Source organism: Bufo bufo, chromosome 7 (genome assembly GCF_905171765.1).
Source record: "Bufo bufo chromosome 7, aBufBuf1.1, whole genome shotgun sequence".
In the NCBI taxonomy this organism is placed as follows: domain Eukaryota; kingdom Metazoa; phylum Chordata; class Amphibia; order Anura; family Bufonidae; genus Bufo; species Bufo bufo.
In genome coordinates, this window is record NC_053395.1 from 189,932,233 (window position 1) to 189,950,448 (window position 18,216).

An 18,216-nucleotide genomic window follows, 5' to 3' on the forward strand; every position below is an offset into this window, starting at 1 on the left:
CGGGTCCTTCTGCTAGTAAAATAAAAAATAAGTACTCACCTCATCCACTTGCACACAAAGGAACACTTGATCAGCACCAAAGGCAGCAGGACCTGACGCTCCCATGATGTGATGCCACAATTCCAGGAGAGTCAGGTCATGGTGCCCCCAGTGTGGAGAAAGTGTTCCCTTGTGTGCAAGTGGATGAGGTGAGTTTTTCTTTTTTTAATTTTTGCCACTACCGAGGGTGGCAGGGAGGTGTCGGGGTGTCCGGCACTATAATTACTGGGGGCACAATGGGGATAAATTATATATACTGAGGGTACTTGGGGCTACTACCTGCAATGGAGGCACAAAGGAGGCCATTGCTTATATTGGGGGCACAAAGAGGAGGGCCATAACTTATACTGGGAGCCATTATAAGGGCCATTCTTTATACCGGGGTGGCACTATGAGAGACACACTGGATGTCCGGGGGGCATAATAGGGAGCATTATGTATACTGAGGGTACTGCCGGGGTTGGAATAAAAAACTAAAAGCTGTTAAAAACGGATGCAAAACGGGCATTAAAAATTGATAAATGACCAGCAAATAGATGCACACACTGATGCAAATAGGCCATGAAAAACTGGCACTTTATTTGTTTTAATGGCTGTTTTTATTGGTGTCATGTGAATGTACCCTCAATCTCTCTTCTCTTCTGAGCTCTTGGCTGTGTTTTTCAATAGATGCGTACATTATAACAAGCCCTCAGCTGTGTGACCAGGTCAGACACAAGGGCGTAACTACCATAGCGGCAGACCATGCGACTGCTATGGGGCCCAGGGCAAGAGGGGGCCCAGTCTTAGTTGGGATTATCTCCTTTTCTACTGGGGGGGAAACTTGGTCAGGACTCTACCCTCTAAAGGAACAACTTTTAGCAAATGAGGCAGAGGGAAAATGTCCCAAGGGTCATTGAAAGGGGTTTAGGCAGATACCCCTCTGTCCAGTGTGGGGGGCCTGGCATGATCCTTGCTATGGGGCCCTTACTTCTTTATGTACGCCACTGACATTTAGAAGATTCCACACTGATTTTTTTCAATCTTTTTAAAATCCGTTGTGTGAACATAACCTAAGATGGGATCTGTGGCTGAGGCCTCTTTCACACGTCAGTCAATCACAGACGTGTGCTGTTCATGGACTCCTCAGACCGCACACATACCCATTGACTTTAATGTGAACATTCACATATCCGTGGTTTTCTATGGACCGTGGGTTCATGGTAACACCACGGCAGCATGTCCTATTTTGTCCATCCCTCACGCACATTACAGTCAATGCGTCTGTGAAAACCACAGACAAAACACATGCCATCCGTGGATGACACACGTATTTAAAATGATGGAAACATGGTTCAAACATGGATGGATCGTGGACAGTGTCAAGGGTGAAAAACGCACATACCACAGACACAGACGTGTGAATGCGGTCTAAAATCTATCTCTAGTCTCATAAAGGGCCCCATATATATAAAAGCAAAGTTGCCCAAACCCTCTGGTTTTTGGTGGCACCAGTCAGCTATCTTACAGTATGTGTATTGGGGTGCCGATTCTACACTGATGATGTTGGGGAAAAAGAAGAAAGGGGCATGTGAAATTTCAACATGCTTGATCCTTTTTGCCATGGGAAATAACCTGCAACAAAACAGTCTAGTGGGTCTTACTTCTCTCTCCCTATTGAGCACACATGCATGCTTAGCTGGGCTGAGTATACATGTGGATGGGGAACAGTGGGTTGTGATGAATGGTTATCGGTCAACATCTATTGAAGGTGCATGGACAACTTAAGAGGTTAAATGGGTTGTCCCATCTTGGACATTGGGGGCATATCGCTAAGATATGCCCCAATGTCTGATAGGTGCGCCCCTATACCTAGAACGGAGCCCGCAAAGTGCTAGAGGGAGCACCGTACATACGTGGCCGCCTTCCATTAATTTCTATAGGAGTGTTGAAAATAGCTGAGCGGCGTGCTCAGTCCCATTGAAATGAAGCGCGGCCACTGCTCCGTTCGCGCTCGGCTATTTTGACCACTCCCATAGAAAAGAATGGAGGGCAGCCACTTTGCTCGCTCTGGAGGGACCCGCATCTATTAGCCTTTGGGGGTATATTCTAGCAATATGCCCCTAATGTCCAAGATGTAAATACACCTTTAAGTATGCTGCTCTGCTCTTTCACCATGCTTTACGCTGCAGATCTGCTTGTTCACAGCAGCTGCTACATATAAGCACAAATTCACACATGTAGCAGGTCACGTAGTGCGAATTTCGATCATCACAAGGAGAGAATTAGTATAAACTTATATCACGTAGCAACAAAAGTGCGAAAAAGATTGGTTCATTTCCACACGTATCCTGAGATAACTGAGCCTCAAAGAGGGGCGCACGGCAGGTCTGCTCCAAACATCACTAGACTCAAAATATCACTAGAAGTAGAGAGTGGTCCTCTAGAAACCATTCACATAATGCAGATACATACATGCTCTCACAGAACCGTGTCAGGGTGCTTGGCTTTTCTTGATTCCTTCTCTGCCGAAACCAGCGCTGAATACTACGTACATCCCAGTCCAGCTGCTTGGAAAGTCCTTCCAGTCTCTTTTCATCGGGGTGCTGAAAAAGGTTCAAATTAGAGAGAAGATCACATATGTCATTTTAGGAACTCCAGAAGAAACCTCAGCATCGGGGCTAGATCTACCAGAGAAAAGGGTTGTGAGGTCCACCCTCCATCAGTATAATAGCGATTGTAATCATTGTACATACAGGACATCATCAATAAGATAAGATAAGAATAAATCTTCATTATTGCATAGTTGCCCAACTGTCCCGAATTTGCCGGGACTGTCCCTGATTTTCACATACAGTCTCGGCAAATTTGCTTTGTCCCTGGCCAAAAATAGGTGGGACTATCATAAACCTCACCCATAACTGGGTGTTTCCATGTGGGTTCGGGGTGTTCCCGGGGGCTTATATATCCCCCAGGATTTTGCCAACTGAAATGTTGGTACGTACAGTATGTTATTGTGCCACGATGGACAATCTAACAGGGCCGGTCTACAGATAAATAAATATTGTTGCCAAGGGACAAACTTGTTTTTCTCTCCCATTATTTGTGTACATTTAAAGGAGTTGTCCAAGATTACAAAAACATGTCTGCTATATTCAAAAAACAGCGCCACACCTGTCCATGAGCGATGCCCGGTATGGCTGCTCAGCTCCACCGAAGTGAATAGGGCTGAGTAATACGACAAATAACCTGTGGACGGCTGTGGTGCTGTTTGTTTCTAGTCATGGACAACCCCTTTCAGCTTATGAATGTTCAGATAGTTATGACTTTAAAGGGGTTATCTGGGCTACAGATATTGATGACGGGTCCACAAGATAAGTCATCACTATCAGATCGATGGGGATCTGACAGCTGGCACAGTGTACAGAGTGGAAGCAGAGGGCCCAATATAATGTATAGATTCCAGCACCGGCATACTGAAGCTCAGCTCCCATTCAAGTAAATGCAGTACCCTGGAACGGCCACTATACAGTGGGGGGATTTATCAAAACTGGTACAAGGGAAAACTTGCTTAGTTGTCCATAGCAACCAATAGGATTCCACCTTTCCTTATTCCAAGCTCCTTTGGAAAATGGAAGGATCAATCTGATTGGTTGCTATTGACAACCAAGCCAGTTTCCCTTTCCACCACTTTTGATAAATACGCCAGAGTGTCTAGCTTTCCGGCGGTCAATGGGGTAGCTGGGTGTCGGAACCCTACTGATCTGATATTAATGATAGGTCTTCCATATCTTTATCTCAGACAACCCCTTTATTGATGGCTTCAAAGTCCTTTTATACCAACCATATACCTATTAACATTTCATTTGGTCAAATCAAGGCATCTAAGCCCCACCCTTGGGATTGCCCAGACTGGGGACACCCACTTATGGGCGGGGTTTGTGCTAACACCGCCCTTTTTTTTTTGCCAAGAACAGAGCGGATTTGCCGGGACTGTCTCTGAAAATCAGGGACAGTCTCACCAAATGCGGGACAGTTATCAACTATGCGATCATTGTATTTCCATATATCATACAGTATGCCGCCCTATTGGATGGAATATGGACTAAATATAAGCTGCTTACAGTAACACACACCCTGTTATACCATACAATGCATATTATCATGACGTACTCTAAGGGGAGATTTATCAAGACTGGAGGAAAGGAAAAATGGCTTAGTTGCCCATAGGAACCAATCAGATTCCACCTTTCATCTTCCATAAGAACTCTGAAAAATGAAAGGTGGAATCTGATTGGTTCCTATGGGCAACTAAACCAGTTCTACTTTACACCAGTCTTGAAAATCTCCCCATAAAGCCTCCTGCACACGACCGTATGGCTTTTTCAGTGTTTTGCAGTCTGTTTTTCACAGATCCGTTGTTCAGCTTTTTGTTTCCGTTGTGTTTCCGTTTCTGTTCCGTTTTTCCGTTCGGCATATACAGTATACAGTAATTACATAGATAAAATTGGGCTGGGCGTAACATTTTCAATAGATGGTTCCGCAAAAAACGGAACGGAAACGCAAGACATACGGATGCATTTCCGTATGTGTTCCGTTTTTTTGCGGACCCATTGACTTGAATGGAGGCACGGAACGTGATTTGCGTGCAATAATAGGACATGTTCTATCTTTAAACGGAACGGAAAAACGGAAATACGGAAACAGAATGCATACGGAGTACATTCCGTTTTTTTTGCGGAACCATTGAAATGAATGGTTCCATATACGGCCGTGTGCAGGAGGCCTAACTTTTTTTTTTTACTAAATAAATCCAGTGATTACTGAACTGTTCCTCTGCAGTTTAATCATTAGTGTGACATGTTCTCTACTTATTCATATGGAGTTTTTTGTTTTTTTTTACGTATCAGTTGTCTGTTATGATGTTTGATATTTAAATGCAAAAACCTGAAAAAAAAAATTTCTAGTGATCTTTACCTTTGTGATCGCAGTAAAGACTTTTTCCAGGATGGCATTGTGCTGGGCCTTCTGTGGTCCACAGGCTTGGATCTTAAGAGCCAAAGCACACGGTTTAGCTATAAACCTAGGACAAATAACAAAATATATATAGGTATGTACCTCAGATACATTATATTGAAAGATGTTGTCAGGACAGGATTTTTTTCTAAAAATAGAAGGGCCAAATTGACTTAAAATAAAATTGAAGTCAGCCATACTTTATTCACCAATCCACCGCCACTCCTACTCAGTGCTTTTCAGGTCTTCCGCTGGGCTCCACTGCCTGGTCCCTCTCAGCTCACGAAATGTGGCCACAATGGTCACCCACCTCAGCCAGTGACTGGCAGGGTGGTCACATTTCCTGTGCCAAGAGAGACCAGCAAATAGAGACCAGCAGGGGTCCTGAGTAGTGTTGAAATGGGAGCATCCAAACCCATGAGGTATTATTTTTCTTACCTTTTAAAAAAGCAATTTTTTTAATTTTTATTTTTTTAATCTAATCTAGCTCTGTATCTCTATCTGTCTATCTTGACAAAGGCCTCATTGTGCTGGTCTGAAACGTTGCAACTGGGGGAATAAACGGGTCTAACACCCTTCACTGACATTGGAGTGGTGCCTTCACTTTATCTATTGAGATCCTCTGCCGGACCTCAATACCGGAAAACAACAACGACCTGTCTGAAGAGCCTTTCAGGGGAGTGTGCCCTTCTATTCTCGGTTCCCCAAGCTGACTTTGCGGCCGGCGTGCAGAGGGTATCCCACAACACAATTAGGTGAGCACAATTCGACCATACGTATTGTTTCTTCAGGACGATTCTGCACCAGACGCTGCCTCTGTTTCTTTTTCCTTTTGCATACAATAGAACATTATCTCACCAGAGTATAATTGTGCAGCCGCCTTGCTTTTCTGGAACACTGATCTTGCAAATGACAAAATTATTTTTCAAAGCCTTAATGTATGTATAAATGTTTGTCATGAAGCTAGAAGCCTTCTACTGTGCAGCTGCTCAACTTCACATCCCAACCTTTAATTAAGTCAGATTAAAGCAACAGTCTGTTCCGGGTTCTGTCTTTTGGTTTTCTCCTGAGAAACAAAACAGTGGGAAGAATCCTCTGCTTCTGTCCTATCAATTCTCTATCTTCTACAGTTACTACGACAGAGACACATTGGTTTGTCTCTACAGTTCCTGCAGGATGAGTGAAGGACACATTGGTGCTTGGTTCTTCTATAATCTGTATATTCTTTGCCCTTTTCGTCTACAATGCAATAATTACCTAGAAAAATACTTCCCCAAAAATTTGTCCTCCCATGGACATCTCTCGATACAGATGTAGTAGAAGTTAAAGGGGTTATCCGAGGAAAGGTCACCAGTATCTGATGGGTGGGGGTCCAATACCCAGGATCCCAGCTGATCAAATGTTTGTAAAGGCACCGGCGTCCGCAGTAGTGCCGCGGCCTTCTCTCAGCTCACCAACCATTGTATAGTGGCTGTGCCTTGGCGCTACTGCAAACGATGGTGCCTTCTCAAACAGCTGATCGGCAGGGGTCCCAGGTGTCTGACTCCCACCGATCAGATACTGATGACTATTCCAGAGGAGAGGTCATCAGTTAAAAAATCTCAGACAACCCCTTAAACTGAAAAAAAGAGTGGCAGCAAATTTTACATTGACACTTGACACAACAAAAGCCATTGAAAAAGTTAAGTTAAACTTTGCTGCAATGGTGGTTTTAACACATTAACTGTCCAGTTAACATTTACTACATCTGTATAATCTCACACATACAGTACGCATTACTAACAAAAGCCATCATAGTGCCCAATGGTCAGCCTTGCATATTGTGAAGGTTTCAAACGCTTGACTCCATCAAAGGGCTGCACATTACATTCAGGATGACCAAGGTTGAGGTACACCAGTGGCATGCTCAACATGGAGGCAGATTGCATGACTGCTATGGTGCCCAGGGAAATAGGGGGCCTGGTGCTAAACTCCTTCTCCAGTCCCTGAAATAAAATGCAGCATTTTCCTGCAGCCACCACTAGAAGGAGCTCAGTGCTCAGAGATTTTTACAGTTTCCATTAAGTTCAATCAAAACTGTATATGTTCCTGTGCACTGAACTCCGCCTAGTAAAGTGAGTGTGGAGGAGAGTGATTTTTTATTTATTGAAAAAATTTCCCTCTTAATAAAAAATTGTTACAAAAATCATACATTTGGCAGAAATCTAATGGAGCATGAGAGCAACTACCAAGCTGCATGTTTATGGGGAAGGCGTAAAGATGAAAAGCTGCTGTCCGCATGAGTGGATCTAAAGTGCATAAGCAGCTTGACATACAAATAGCTGAACACCTTGATCTAGGGGGGTGTTGAGGCCCAAAGCTCTTGGTTCAGCCTCTCTCCATGTACCATTGCCCATGTGTCTAGAATGTTTGGCATTAAATATTCAAAAGACTTCTGACAATGGCCAGCTCTCATTCCATACAGTACCTATTATACTGTAAGGAACAAAAATATATCAGGATTCGTGCCAAAAAAGTAACCCAGTGACATAACAGTAGAAGAGCTGTCCAGACAAATGCTATGGGGCTCCTCATCTGAGAAACGTGGCTAATTGCCAAGTTGCCCCACGCCCGGAGCAATTTGACACTACCCGCCATATCTTATATAACAAACTATATAACAAAAAAGGGCACAGTAGAGACCTGGCACATATTACAGGGATAATTAAATATACAATTTGGGTGGGGGGGGGGGGGGTCATTTTCATCTTGACATGTGCCACCCGCCTAACAAGCCATAGCTAAATTTTCATGGTAAAATCAAACAGAGGTGATGAAAAATGGTATATTTATGCTTTTTATTAGACCTTTTATATAAGACAATTTATATCTTTGAGTGCGTGATTGCTGAAATTTTACAGGCCTTGACAATACCCATTATTCAGATCATAGGGAGAATTATTTTACAAGAAATATCTGAACATTTTCATTTGTTTGTACAGAACACGCAGTTACAGACACTTATATTTATAGCCATCTTCAAGGAAACTTTTTAAGAACTTATGTGCCATACAGCTGCACCTAATTGTCTCTTACATTTGTCATGTCACAGCAGGAGTCTTACCAGACCGTACTCGGGAAGAATTGTTCAGGGAGACATGAATCCTTTTATTCAAAGCAAACAAGCTGTTACAAATTCAGGAATTGTTTGTGTTTACAGAGTAATGTGCAAGGCGACTCCCTCTGCTAGATTAGTCCAGGTCACGACACCTTTCATTAAATGATAATTCCTAATATTTCTTTATATTGATGCAAAGCTCCACATCCCCTACAAAAAGTTAAATCATAACATCCTGACTGTCTGTAGCTATCACTAAACGGAGCTGTATACTGTTTATACATTGAACTATATAATAAAACTGTATACAGTAAACTTATGAGCTCCCTCTAGTGGTGCCTTCAGGTAGTAAAAATCATTTCTATCTCTTCGGGAAATTAAGAGCTCAGAATCAGAAAATTGGAGCTCTCAATGGTATAAAAATACAGACGTGTCCTTTTTTACTTATCACCTTGGCTCAACACGTCCTTATATGATTGTTGCAAGAAGAACAGCTTTGGGGGAAAAAAATAACTACAGGGTGGGCCATTTATATGGATACACCTTAATAAAATGGGAATGGTTGGTGATATTAACTTCCTGTTTGTGGCACATTAGTATATGTGAGGGGGGAAACTTTTGAAGATGGGTGGTGACCATGGCGGCCATTTTGAAGTTGGCCATTTTGAATCTAACTTTTGTTTTTTAAATAAGAAGAGGGTCATGTGACACATCAAACTTATTGGGAATTTCACACGAAAAACATCTGCTGACCTATTACATGTGCGCTTGGCAGCTGAAGGCATCTGTGTTTGTCCCATGTTCATATGCGCCGGCATTGCTGAGAAAAATGAAGTTTTAATATATGCAAATGAGCTTCTAGGAGCAACGGGGGCGTTACCATTACACCTAGAGGCTCGGCTCTCTCTGCAACTGCCGCGCCCTTTGCACTTTGACAGGCACAGATGTGATGACGATTACACTGTCTGGCCCTGTCAATGAAGGTGGAGAGGGCGCAGCAGTTGCAGGAAGAGCAGAGCCTCTAGGAGTAAAGGCAACACCCCAGTAATTTGAATATCTGAAAACGTAATTTTTTTCAGCAATGTCGGCACATATGAACATGGGACCAACACAGATGTCTTCAGTTGCCAAGTGCACATGTAACAGGTCAGCCAGTGCCATAGGTACAAATCTGCTGACAGATGCCCTTGAAGCAATTAATCTGTACAGAATATTGGACCTAAATACGACATGGTATTTCTAATGGACGATTCACCTTTAATATCATTCATAGCATTTATCTAGTTTAGAAAGCCAACCATAATCACTAAGAGCACTATCCATATGTATCACTGCCGTAATATTACAGCTTTACTAGCATACATAGTAAGATCCTAATACTATCGGTAACGCTGCCGCAGACATCAGCAATAGTGAAAAGACGTTGCTTCTAAGATTAGAAAAATCTAAGATTAGAAAAATCTGAGGTACATGCTGCAATTTGGCAAGAAAACAAGAGCACTTGGCAACGTACGGCAGAAAAAAAAATATTACTTACTGCTTTGGAAGGCGGCCTATGCACATATACTTACAAACTGATAGCTAAAGATGGGACAACTCTATCTAAATGATATGTGCTCGACTGTAACACTGTGCCATATACCTCAAAAGCAAAAGGCAAAGTTAGTCAGCACATCCTGTAAAATTAATTGAATGTGCAAGTGCATGTTACCATGGCTGAAAATACTAAATCAAACACAATGCAACGGTACCTTGCAAACATAATACATGAACTAATCCTGTATTAACTATATAAAATGAATACAAGGTACTTAGCAAATATATCTTCGCACATTTGTGACCATCCACCACGGCAAGGTGACCTCTTTCTGAATGGGAACCTACTCTATATGATACTTCTACCTGTCCCAACTGGATTCAAATTAATTTTTTACAGGCAGTTTTTAATTAGAATAATATATTGCTGCAGTCTGCAATCCCTAAATTTATTTGAGGCCTGCTGATACAAAGAGAGGTAACATACAAAGCAGATACAGTATAAATGTGGAGCCTGCTCTCCCTAAAATATTTTGAGGCCAGCTGACACAAAGAGAGTCATAATGTAGTATAGGTTCCCATGCAGAAAGAGGTTGCCTTGCTGTGGTGGATGGGCACAAATGATTTGCTAAATCCCTCATATTCATTTTATATAGTGAATATAGCGTTAGTTCATATATTCTATGTTTGCAGAGTGCTGTTGCATGGTATTTGCTTTTGCTTTGCCATATACAAGTTAATATGGTACGGTTTTAAAGGGACACTCATCAGAAAAGTGTGTTTTTAAACTCAATGTTCTTAGAAAGCAATTTTTTTTTGAATTTATGACTGTTTACCTTCTTCATTTCGGGCAGTACTATACAATTGAAAATGAAATACAAAATAGTGTCCTTCTGTAGCAGTCATAACAGAGAAAGAAAACTCCTATATAGGTGGGTAAGACATTGTTAACTTTCCTTCACAGTAGCAGTAAATTATCATTTGCTAGTATAATAGTCGATGCAGAATTTAGGATAACAGTATGACAGCTCTATTGTTCTCTTAAGAGTCCATTCACACGTCCGTGGTGTATTGCGGATCTGCAATACACCCGGCCCGCACCCCCCCATAGAACTGCCTATTCTTGTCCGCAATCGCGGACAAGAATAGGAAATGTTCTATTTTTTTGCGGAGCCGCAGCCCGTAAGTTCGGGGCTGAAGCTCAGTAAATGCGGGGCCGCGCTCAGTAAATGCGGATGCGGAGAGCCCATAGTGTGCTCTCCGCATCCATTCCTGCCCCATTGATATTGAATGGGTCCGCACCCGTTCCCGATATTGCGGAACGAATGCGGACCCATTTATCAGACGTGTGAATGGACCCTAAGATACAGATGTCCACAGAAGAACATTGCATTGATCAGTGTAATGTGTGATGCTCTCATTGAGCCACTCTTTTCCCTTTCCTTTCTGGTCAGAGTGAATGGTCTGGCAAGACTGTCTGCCCTGCTAAAAATCCAAACAAAGGAGGATGATAAAGAGCCAGGACAGGAAGAATACATGGGGTGGCTTCAAAAAATTACATTCAGAAGGCCACTCACCAATTAAAAAAATAATAATAGTAACAGTTCATAGAATATTCATATATACAAGGTGGGCCATTTATATGGATACACCTTAATAAAATGGGAATGGTTGGTGATATTAACTTCCTGTTTGTGGCACATTAGTATATGTGAGGGGGGAAACTTTTCAAGATGGGTGGTGACCATGGCGGACATTTTGAAGTCTGCCATTTTGAATCCAACTTTTGTTTTTTCAATAGGAAGAGGGTCATGTGACACATCAAACTTATTGGGAATTTCACAAGAAAAGCAATGGTGTGCTTGGTTTTAACGTAACTTTATTCTTTCATGAGTTATTTACAAGTTTCTGACCACTTATAAAATGTGTTGAATGTGCCGCCCATTGTGTTGGATTGTCAATGCAACCCTCTTCTCCCACTCTTCACACACTGATAGCAACACCACAGGAAAAATGCTAGCACAGGCTTCCAGTATCCGTAGTTTCAGATGCTGCACATTTCGTATCTTCACAGCATAGACGATTGCCTTCAGATGATACGAGATGTGCAGCACCTGAAACTACAGATACTGGAAGCCTGTGCTAGCATTTCTCCTGCGGTGTTGCTATCAGTGTGTGAAGAGTGGGAGAAGAGGGTTGCATTGACAATCCAACACAATGGGCAGCACATTGAACACATTTTATAAGTGGTCAGAAACTTGTAAATAACTCATGAAAGAATAAAGTTACGTTAAAACCAAGCACACCATTGTTTTTCTTGTGAAATTCCCAATAAGTTTGATGTGTCACATGACCCTCTTCCTATTGAGAAACAAAAGTTGGATTCAAAATGGCCGACTTCAAATCGGCCGCCATGGTCACCACCCATCTTGAAAAGTTTCCCCCCTCACATATACTAATGTGCCACAAACAGGAAGTTAATATCACCAACCATTCCCATTTTATTAAGGTGTATCCAAATAAATGGCCCACCCTGTAGATTGTTCATATGTGATAAAATATATTTGATGGTTGTGTTCCCTTAAAGCACCAATCCATCTTCCAAGCTGCTTAAATAAAATTAGCAAAAAATTTTACATCAAATCTATAGGGAATCCATAGAAAAGGAAATCAGAGACATATAAAGGTACATCAGAGCACCATAGAAGTTTAAAGAGAATATGTCATCAGAAATTGACCTACTGTTTAAATCAAATTTTTATTAAAAAAAAAATAATTCATGTCAATATCTATATTTAAAAATCTCCATAAAATCCTGCAGCTTTCACACGGGCCACTAAGCCTAATAATAGGCATCACTTTTTGGTCAGTACAGAAAACTTTACTGCAGAAATCTGCTTATCATTACAGGCAGGATTGGAATGGCACATGTCACCTATATACACAGATAACGCAGGGTCCACCATTCACAACAGGTCATTTTAAAAGCTTATCTACTCCTTCAGGCCTAGAAAACTCTCCCATTGAAATCAATAGGGGCCCCCTTCTGTTCATTGTGTCTACGGCCCATGTGGCTGGCTTAAAGAAATTCCGCAATTCTTTAAATGTTCTCTAAATGTTGTTAAGAACAGTTCAGGGCATGATGACCACCCCCATAATCATGTTCAGGAAATAGAATTTAAAAAAATCTGCAATCAGAGAATAAAAACAGAACAGAAAAAAGGAGATGTGTTCCTACCTGGTTTTAACTGGCAGAAAAGAAAATTGTGACAAGTTCCCTTGAAGAGTGTTATATTATTGCTCCGTAACACAATTCTATAGGATTCTATAGATTTTTTTCTTACTAAGCGTGTGTCTGTGGGAGTCGGGACCATACATAAGAGAATTCATTGACATGGATACTAAGTTCTCCTCTGTAATAGTAAAAGAAAGCCTAATGGTTTATAGCTCCCATGAGGCCTTCTAACAATTTCTAGGAACATGTGAAACGTACAGATTTTTATACTAATGACCTAGGGCTATAAATATCACGTCAGTACTTGAAGGGTAACCTCTAAAGCTGCATTTGAAAATTTTAGTCCTTTTCTGGTTCTTGTGTTATACCAGTTCCCAATGCCTTTTAGCTTTAAACTCATATGATATTTTAGATATTTATTGTGCATGTATGTCTAGGTACTATCTTAGAAAAATATACTCAGCAATGCACACTAGTCTTCATTTCGAGCACTTTAAAGCCTTCAACTTCTGAACATACTTAAGACATTTCATCCAGCAGAAGTGTTTCTAGACCCAGGCAGCCAAGTGCCAAAAATAAAAAACATAAAAAAAAGTGATAGCAACCAAGAGGCGGAATAGGTCACCATAAAGAGCTAGGCATTTGTGTAGACACATTGCCCACAAGTCAAGATAAAATTGCAGGTCTACCATCAGAGCCGTCCTTAAGAGGGTTATTCCATGCTTAAAGTAAAAAGTAAAAATCAGACATCATATATAGGCTTGAGTGAATTGAGCTTCGGATAATAGATCCGAAGTTTATTGATTAAAAAACTTTGTAATGCTGTTTCTGTTGCACGAGACTTCGGTAAATGACTTCGGTATTCCTATCTTCGTATTTAAAAACATTTAAAAATAGAAATCTGAAGTCGTCTTCGGGACCGAGTTACCAGCCAGTACCAAAGCTTCAAATTTGTATTTTAAAATGTTTTTATATACGCAGATTGGAATACCGAAGTCATTTACCGAAGTCTTGCGCAACTTCGGCCGCAACAAAGTTTTGCTACACAGAGCACATACATTTTTATTCTGTATGGAAACAGCATTATAAACAAATTTTTTTAGCGAATCGACTTCAGGTCCATGATCCGAAGCTCAATTCGCTCAAGCCTAATCATATACTACATGATAATCTCTTTCTAACGAAGCTAGAATTGTAGTGGCCCAGAGGGGCACTACCACTCCTACATTCCTATTTCTAGTCTGTTTGCCACAATTTTATTGGTTTGCACCACCAACCGTACCACTACCAGCAAAGTGTTATTTTGTTATATGCAAAAACTGTTATTACATGTAATGTGCCTGGCTGGAAAATCTTCAGTAAGAATGGAACTTACCATTCCATTCTTATCCCCCCTTTTGGCAAGAGTGGGCTAGTCCCTTTCCCACCAAGGGAGAGGTTGCAGGAATCTGTAGTGAGTTGAGAATTGGAGAGAGAGAGTGAAGCAGCATGGTGCGGTGATGGAGCGTTTTTCCCCTCACTGCTGCAGGAGCTTTTAGAAAGTAGCTCAGAGAGCAGCCCATTCCTGATGTATAAAAGGATTTAGTAACTCTGAGAGGCAAAAACAGAGCAAAAGACCCCTACTCAGCAAAACGGGTCACAGGAAACCTCACTCTCATAAGAAATATTTTAAAAAAAAGTATTCAAGTTTACCTGCCAGTTTACCCTTAGCCTGCTGGGGCCAAGAGAAAGATCACATTGTTTGTATGGCACAAGTTTATTGCAAGTTTATTCAAGTAAAAACCGTTAAACTCTACCAAGTCTGGACTCTACTTATTCCACCAACTACAACTCCTTTGTTGCTACGGAGCCTAAACCCGGGAAGCGACAGTATCTAGGTAGGAGCACCGTGACACAAGTTTTTAGGGCCACAACATACTACTCGGCATTCCTAACACTGGAACTCGATTGCCCCTGGGGGGCAACCCATTGCAGAACCAGCCTTGTACCTCACATGGATCCAGAGATCTCCCAATTGTTCTGCTATATATCTTTTCAAGCTAACAGCTCCGAAGTAGTGTCCTTTGCCAAGAAGCATGTCCTATCTGCTGCAGCTCTTTCCCTATAACAGTTCAGGGTGTGTGCCCTTTCTCAGGGAGATGGGGTGTTCTTTTGTGCTGCAGCTCTTGTCATATCACAGTTCAGGGTGCGTGTCCTTTCTCAGATGACATGTCCTTTCTGCTGCAGCTCTGTCCCTGTTAATGTCACAGCAGATATGGATGGTGGATGGAACTGAGCATGCATGTCCTCCTCATGAGGTGGACAGAGAAAAAGGGAAAAGAACAAACAGCAGATGGCACTACATAGATAGATTTTATTGAATAACTGAGTGGCTATACTAATTTAATTACACAAAATTAAAAAAAAGTGTGCAGATACAGGTCTTGCTCTGACAAATGTAGATTATTGTGGGACAACCCCTTTAAAGCAGATCTTCAGGCTTAATATGCCGCCCTACTGGTCTCTACTACTAAAGTAGCCAAAAGGGCACAAAAATGTTTTACCGTTTGGTGACTTAAAATGCCTACACTGGAGACATAGCTTATGAATCCAGTGTATTTATCAGAAGAACCAATGCATCCTCCATCCCCAGTCCCATCAGGGCGATGACTGACAGGCTGCCAATTACCAACCTGAGGAGGTAGGGGGAACACTTCAGGGTATTATTTCAGTCCTCCTAGTAGCCAAACGGCAGTGACAATTCTGCTTAAAGATTCGTGATCTGTGCAATCACACTGGGCACCTGACCAATAGGGGCACCACAGATGACCTGGCACCCATGGCTTGCTAACACTATCATGCTATCATGATATTAAAGGGTTTCTGTCACCCCAATTTTCATTATTAAACAGGCTGACATTATAGATGTGAAAACGTCACCTGAATTAAAATCAGCATTTCTTTTATTTAAGTATGCCCCCGTTTTCGTGTAATTTTAACTTTTATTAAAGGGCGTTGCACCTGCTCCTAATGTCTCTGTTTGCCCACCTAATTTCAACGCCCTTCTGTCTTGATTGACAGGGCCAGGCCAGCGTTGGTTCTCCTGCTGGCCCCGTCTGCCATGTAAATCTCACGCCTGTGCTGTCCCATTTAGTATTCTGCGCAGGCGCAGTGAGTAAAGGACGCTCACTGCGCCTGCGCCAAATACATCACAATGCTTCCCGGAAGTGAAGACAGCCGGCAGCAGGCGAGCGTCCTTCACTCACTGCGCCTGCGCCGAATTCTAAACGGGACGGCGCAGGCACGGGATTTACAGGGCTGGAGGAGACCAATGATGCCTGGCCCTGTCAATCAGCTTTGGCAGGGCGTGTCAAGAGGTGGAAGAAAGAAGCCTCTAGGTGCAGGCGCCCCCCTCCTCCGCTCCCAGAGGCTCATTTGCATATTCTAAAAGTATTTATTTACCAATAACGGCGCCACGCAGGGAGATGTCACTAACACAGTTATGTTCAGCTGACATTAGCACATCGCTAATGTCAGACAGCTTAATACCCATTTTTTTTATGACAGAAACCCTTTAACCGACTGGAAGCATTATCTGCTGCAATCCAACTGGTGTGACTTCGAGAGTGGTGTCGTGAAACTGGGCCATGAAGCTAGGTATCGTGGATGAGTGTTTCTTGTGCTCTGGCAGCTGGCACAGATTTACTGCGCCCAGGGCCACGGCCTCTGGGTGCACCATCAGCAGCACGGCCACCTCCCCGTCCTTTACTGCTCGCCTTGCGCATATTAAATGGTATATATGCTTGCAAGTATGTCACACGTACAGTAGCGCAGGTTTTATAAGTGTATGCTCAAATAAATTACACTGAATGTTACAGATATTTATGATGCGAGAACGTTATACAGGAGATGTAGTGCAGGTAATGTCGCTGCTATTCACCAGCAGCCAAACAATTGCACGCAATTTAGCGCACGTTGCACTAATATATTTTGCAGCCAGATAAAACAATAGTCCTTAAAAGGACTGTTGGGTCTCTAACACCTTTCAACACTCAAAACTCCCTAAAAAAAGCACAATTCCTGTCCCTACATTATCTGTCCCTTCTGCTGCAGCTCGCCTCGACTAAGTCTGAGCCAAACCACGTGTCATTGGGTGCTAAATACCACCTGATGACGCGTTCCGGCCAGCCAATCACTGTAATGCCAGTAACCAACATGGCTACGACATTACAGTGAGTGGCAGTACTTCCCTGCACGTTTATTTTCCTGCGTAGCAGCCAACAAACGTGCGGTGAGCAGACTCGAGCATCGCACTCGAGCACACACGGTGATCGGCCGAACACCGTGATGTACCGAGCATTGCGATGCTCGAGTGAAAAAGGTGTTCGGCCGAGCACTAGTAGTCATACTAAAATAGATCTTATAAGGGCAGAGGACCTTCTGGAAGAAAGTGCAAATTCTCACATCTCAGATATTTTCTCTGCTCCTCACCATTTTCACTGTCTCACCTAAACAGGTTGGAGTTTGCCGCCATTCTTGATACATACTGTACTGTACATGAAGAAATTTGAGGAGGAGCCCAAGAGCACCCGACCATTGAGTTAAAGAGGACTTTTCACCTTGAAAAACATTGTGAACTAAGTATGCTGCCATGGAGAGCGGCGCCCGGGGATCTCACTGCACTTACTATTACCCCTGGGCGCCGCTCCGTTCTCCCGTTATGCCCTCCGGTATCTTCACTCACTAAGTTATAGTAGGCGGTGTCTGCTCTTGTTCTGTGGGCGTCTCCTTCTCCTAGGCTGCAGCGCTGGCCAATCGCAGCGCACAGCTCACAGCCTGGGAGAAAAAAACCTCTTAGGCTGTGAGCTCTGCGCTGCGATTGGCCAGCGCTGCAGCCTAGGAGAAGGAGACGCCCACAGAACAAGGGCAGACACCGCCTACTATAACTTAGTGAGTGAAGATACCGGAGGGCATAACGGGAGAACGGAGCGGCGCCCAGGGGTAATAGTAAGTGCAGTGAGATCCCCGGGCGCCGCTCTCCATGGCAGCATACTTAGTTCACAATGTTTTTCAAGGTGAAAGGTCCTCTTTAATCTTATTAATGAAACTGACATTACACTATTGCTTAGCAGGATCCTGAAATCCTTTTTGTTATTTCTATAGAACATCGAGATGTATTCCTTTTTTCCGGCTGGAAGATCAAACGGTGAGGAGAAAGATTTGGGGAGATCAGCAAGTGCCAGCAGTGAGCTCCAAAACGGGAGCAATGGAGATGAAGTGATACAAAGCATTAATGATATGTCGACATTTTCTGTGTAGAAGAAGGGAGATGAGG

The 18,216-nt window shown here is 42.7% G+C and overlaps 1 protein-coding gene across 2 annotated transcripts in view; it reads right to left on the reverse strand.

Annotated features, from left to right (window-relative positions):
* The window catches only part of CERS6 (ceramide synthase 6), a 212,501-nt gene that overhangs the window by 165,232 nt on the left and 29,053 nt on the right, over positions 1–18,216 (reverse strand). For both annotated transcript variants that reach the window (XM_040441028.1, XM_040441027.1), the window contains exons 2-3: positions 4,996–5,101; positions 2,494–2,624 (exon numbers count right to left, since the gene is read on the reverse strand). In XM_040441028.1, coding sequence (XP_040296962.1) covers positions 2,494–2,624; positions 4,996–5,101 — 237 coding nt within the window. The remainder of the gene's footprint in view (positions 1–2,493; positions 2,625–4,995; positions 5,102–18,216) is intronic.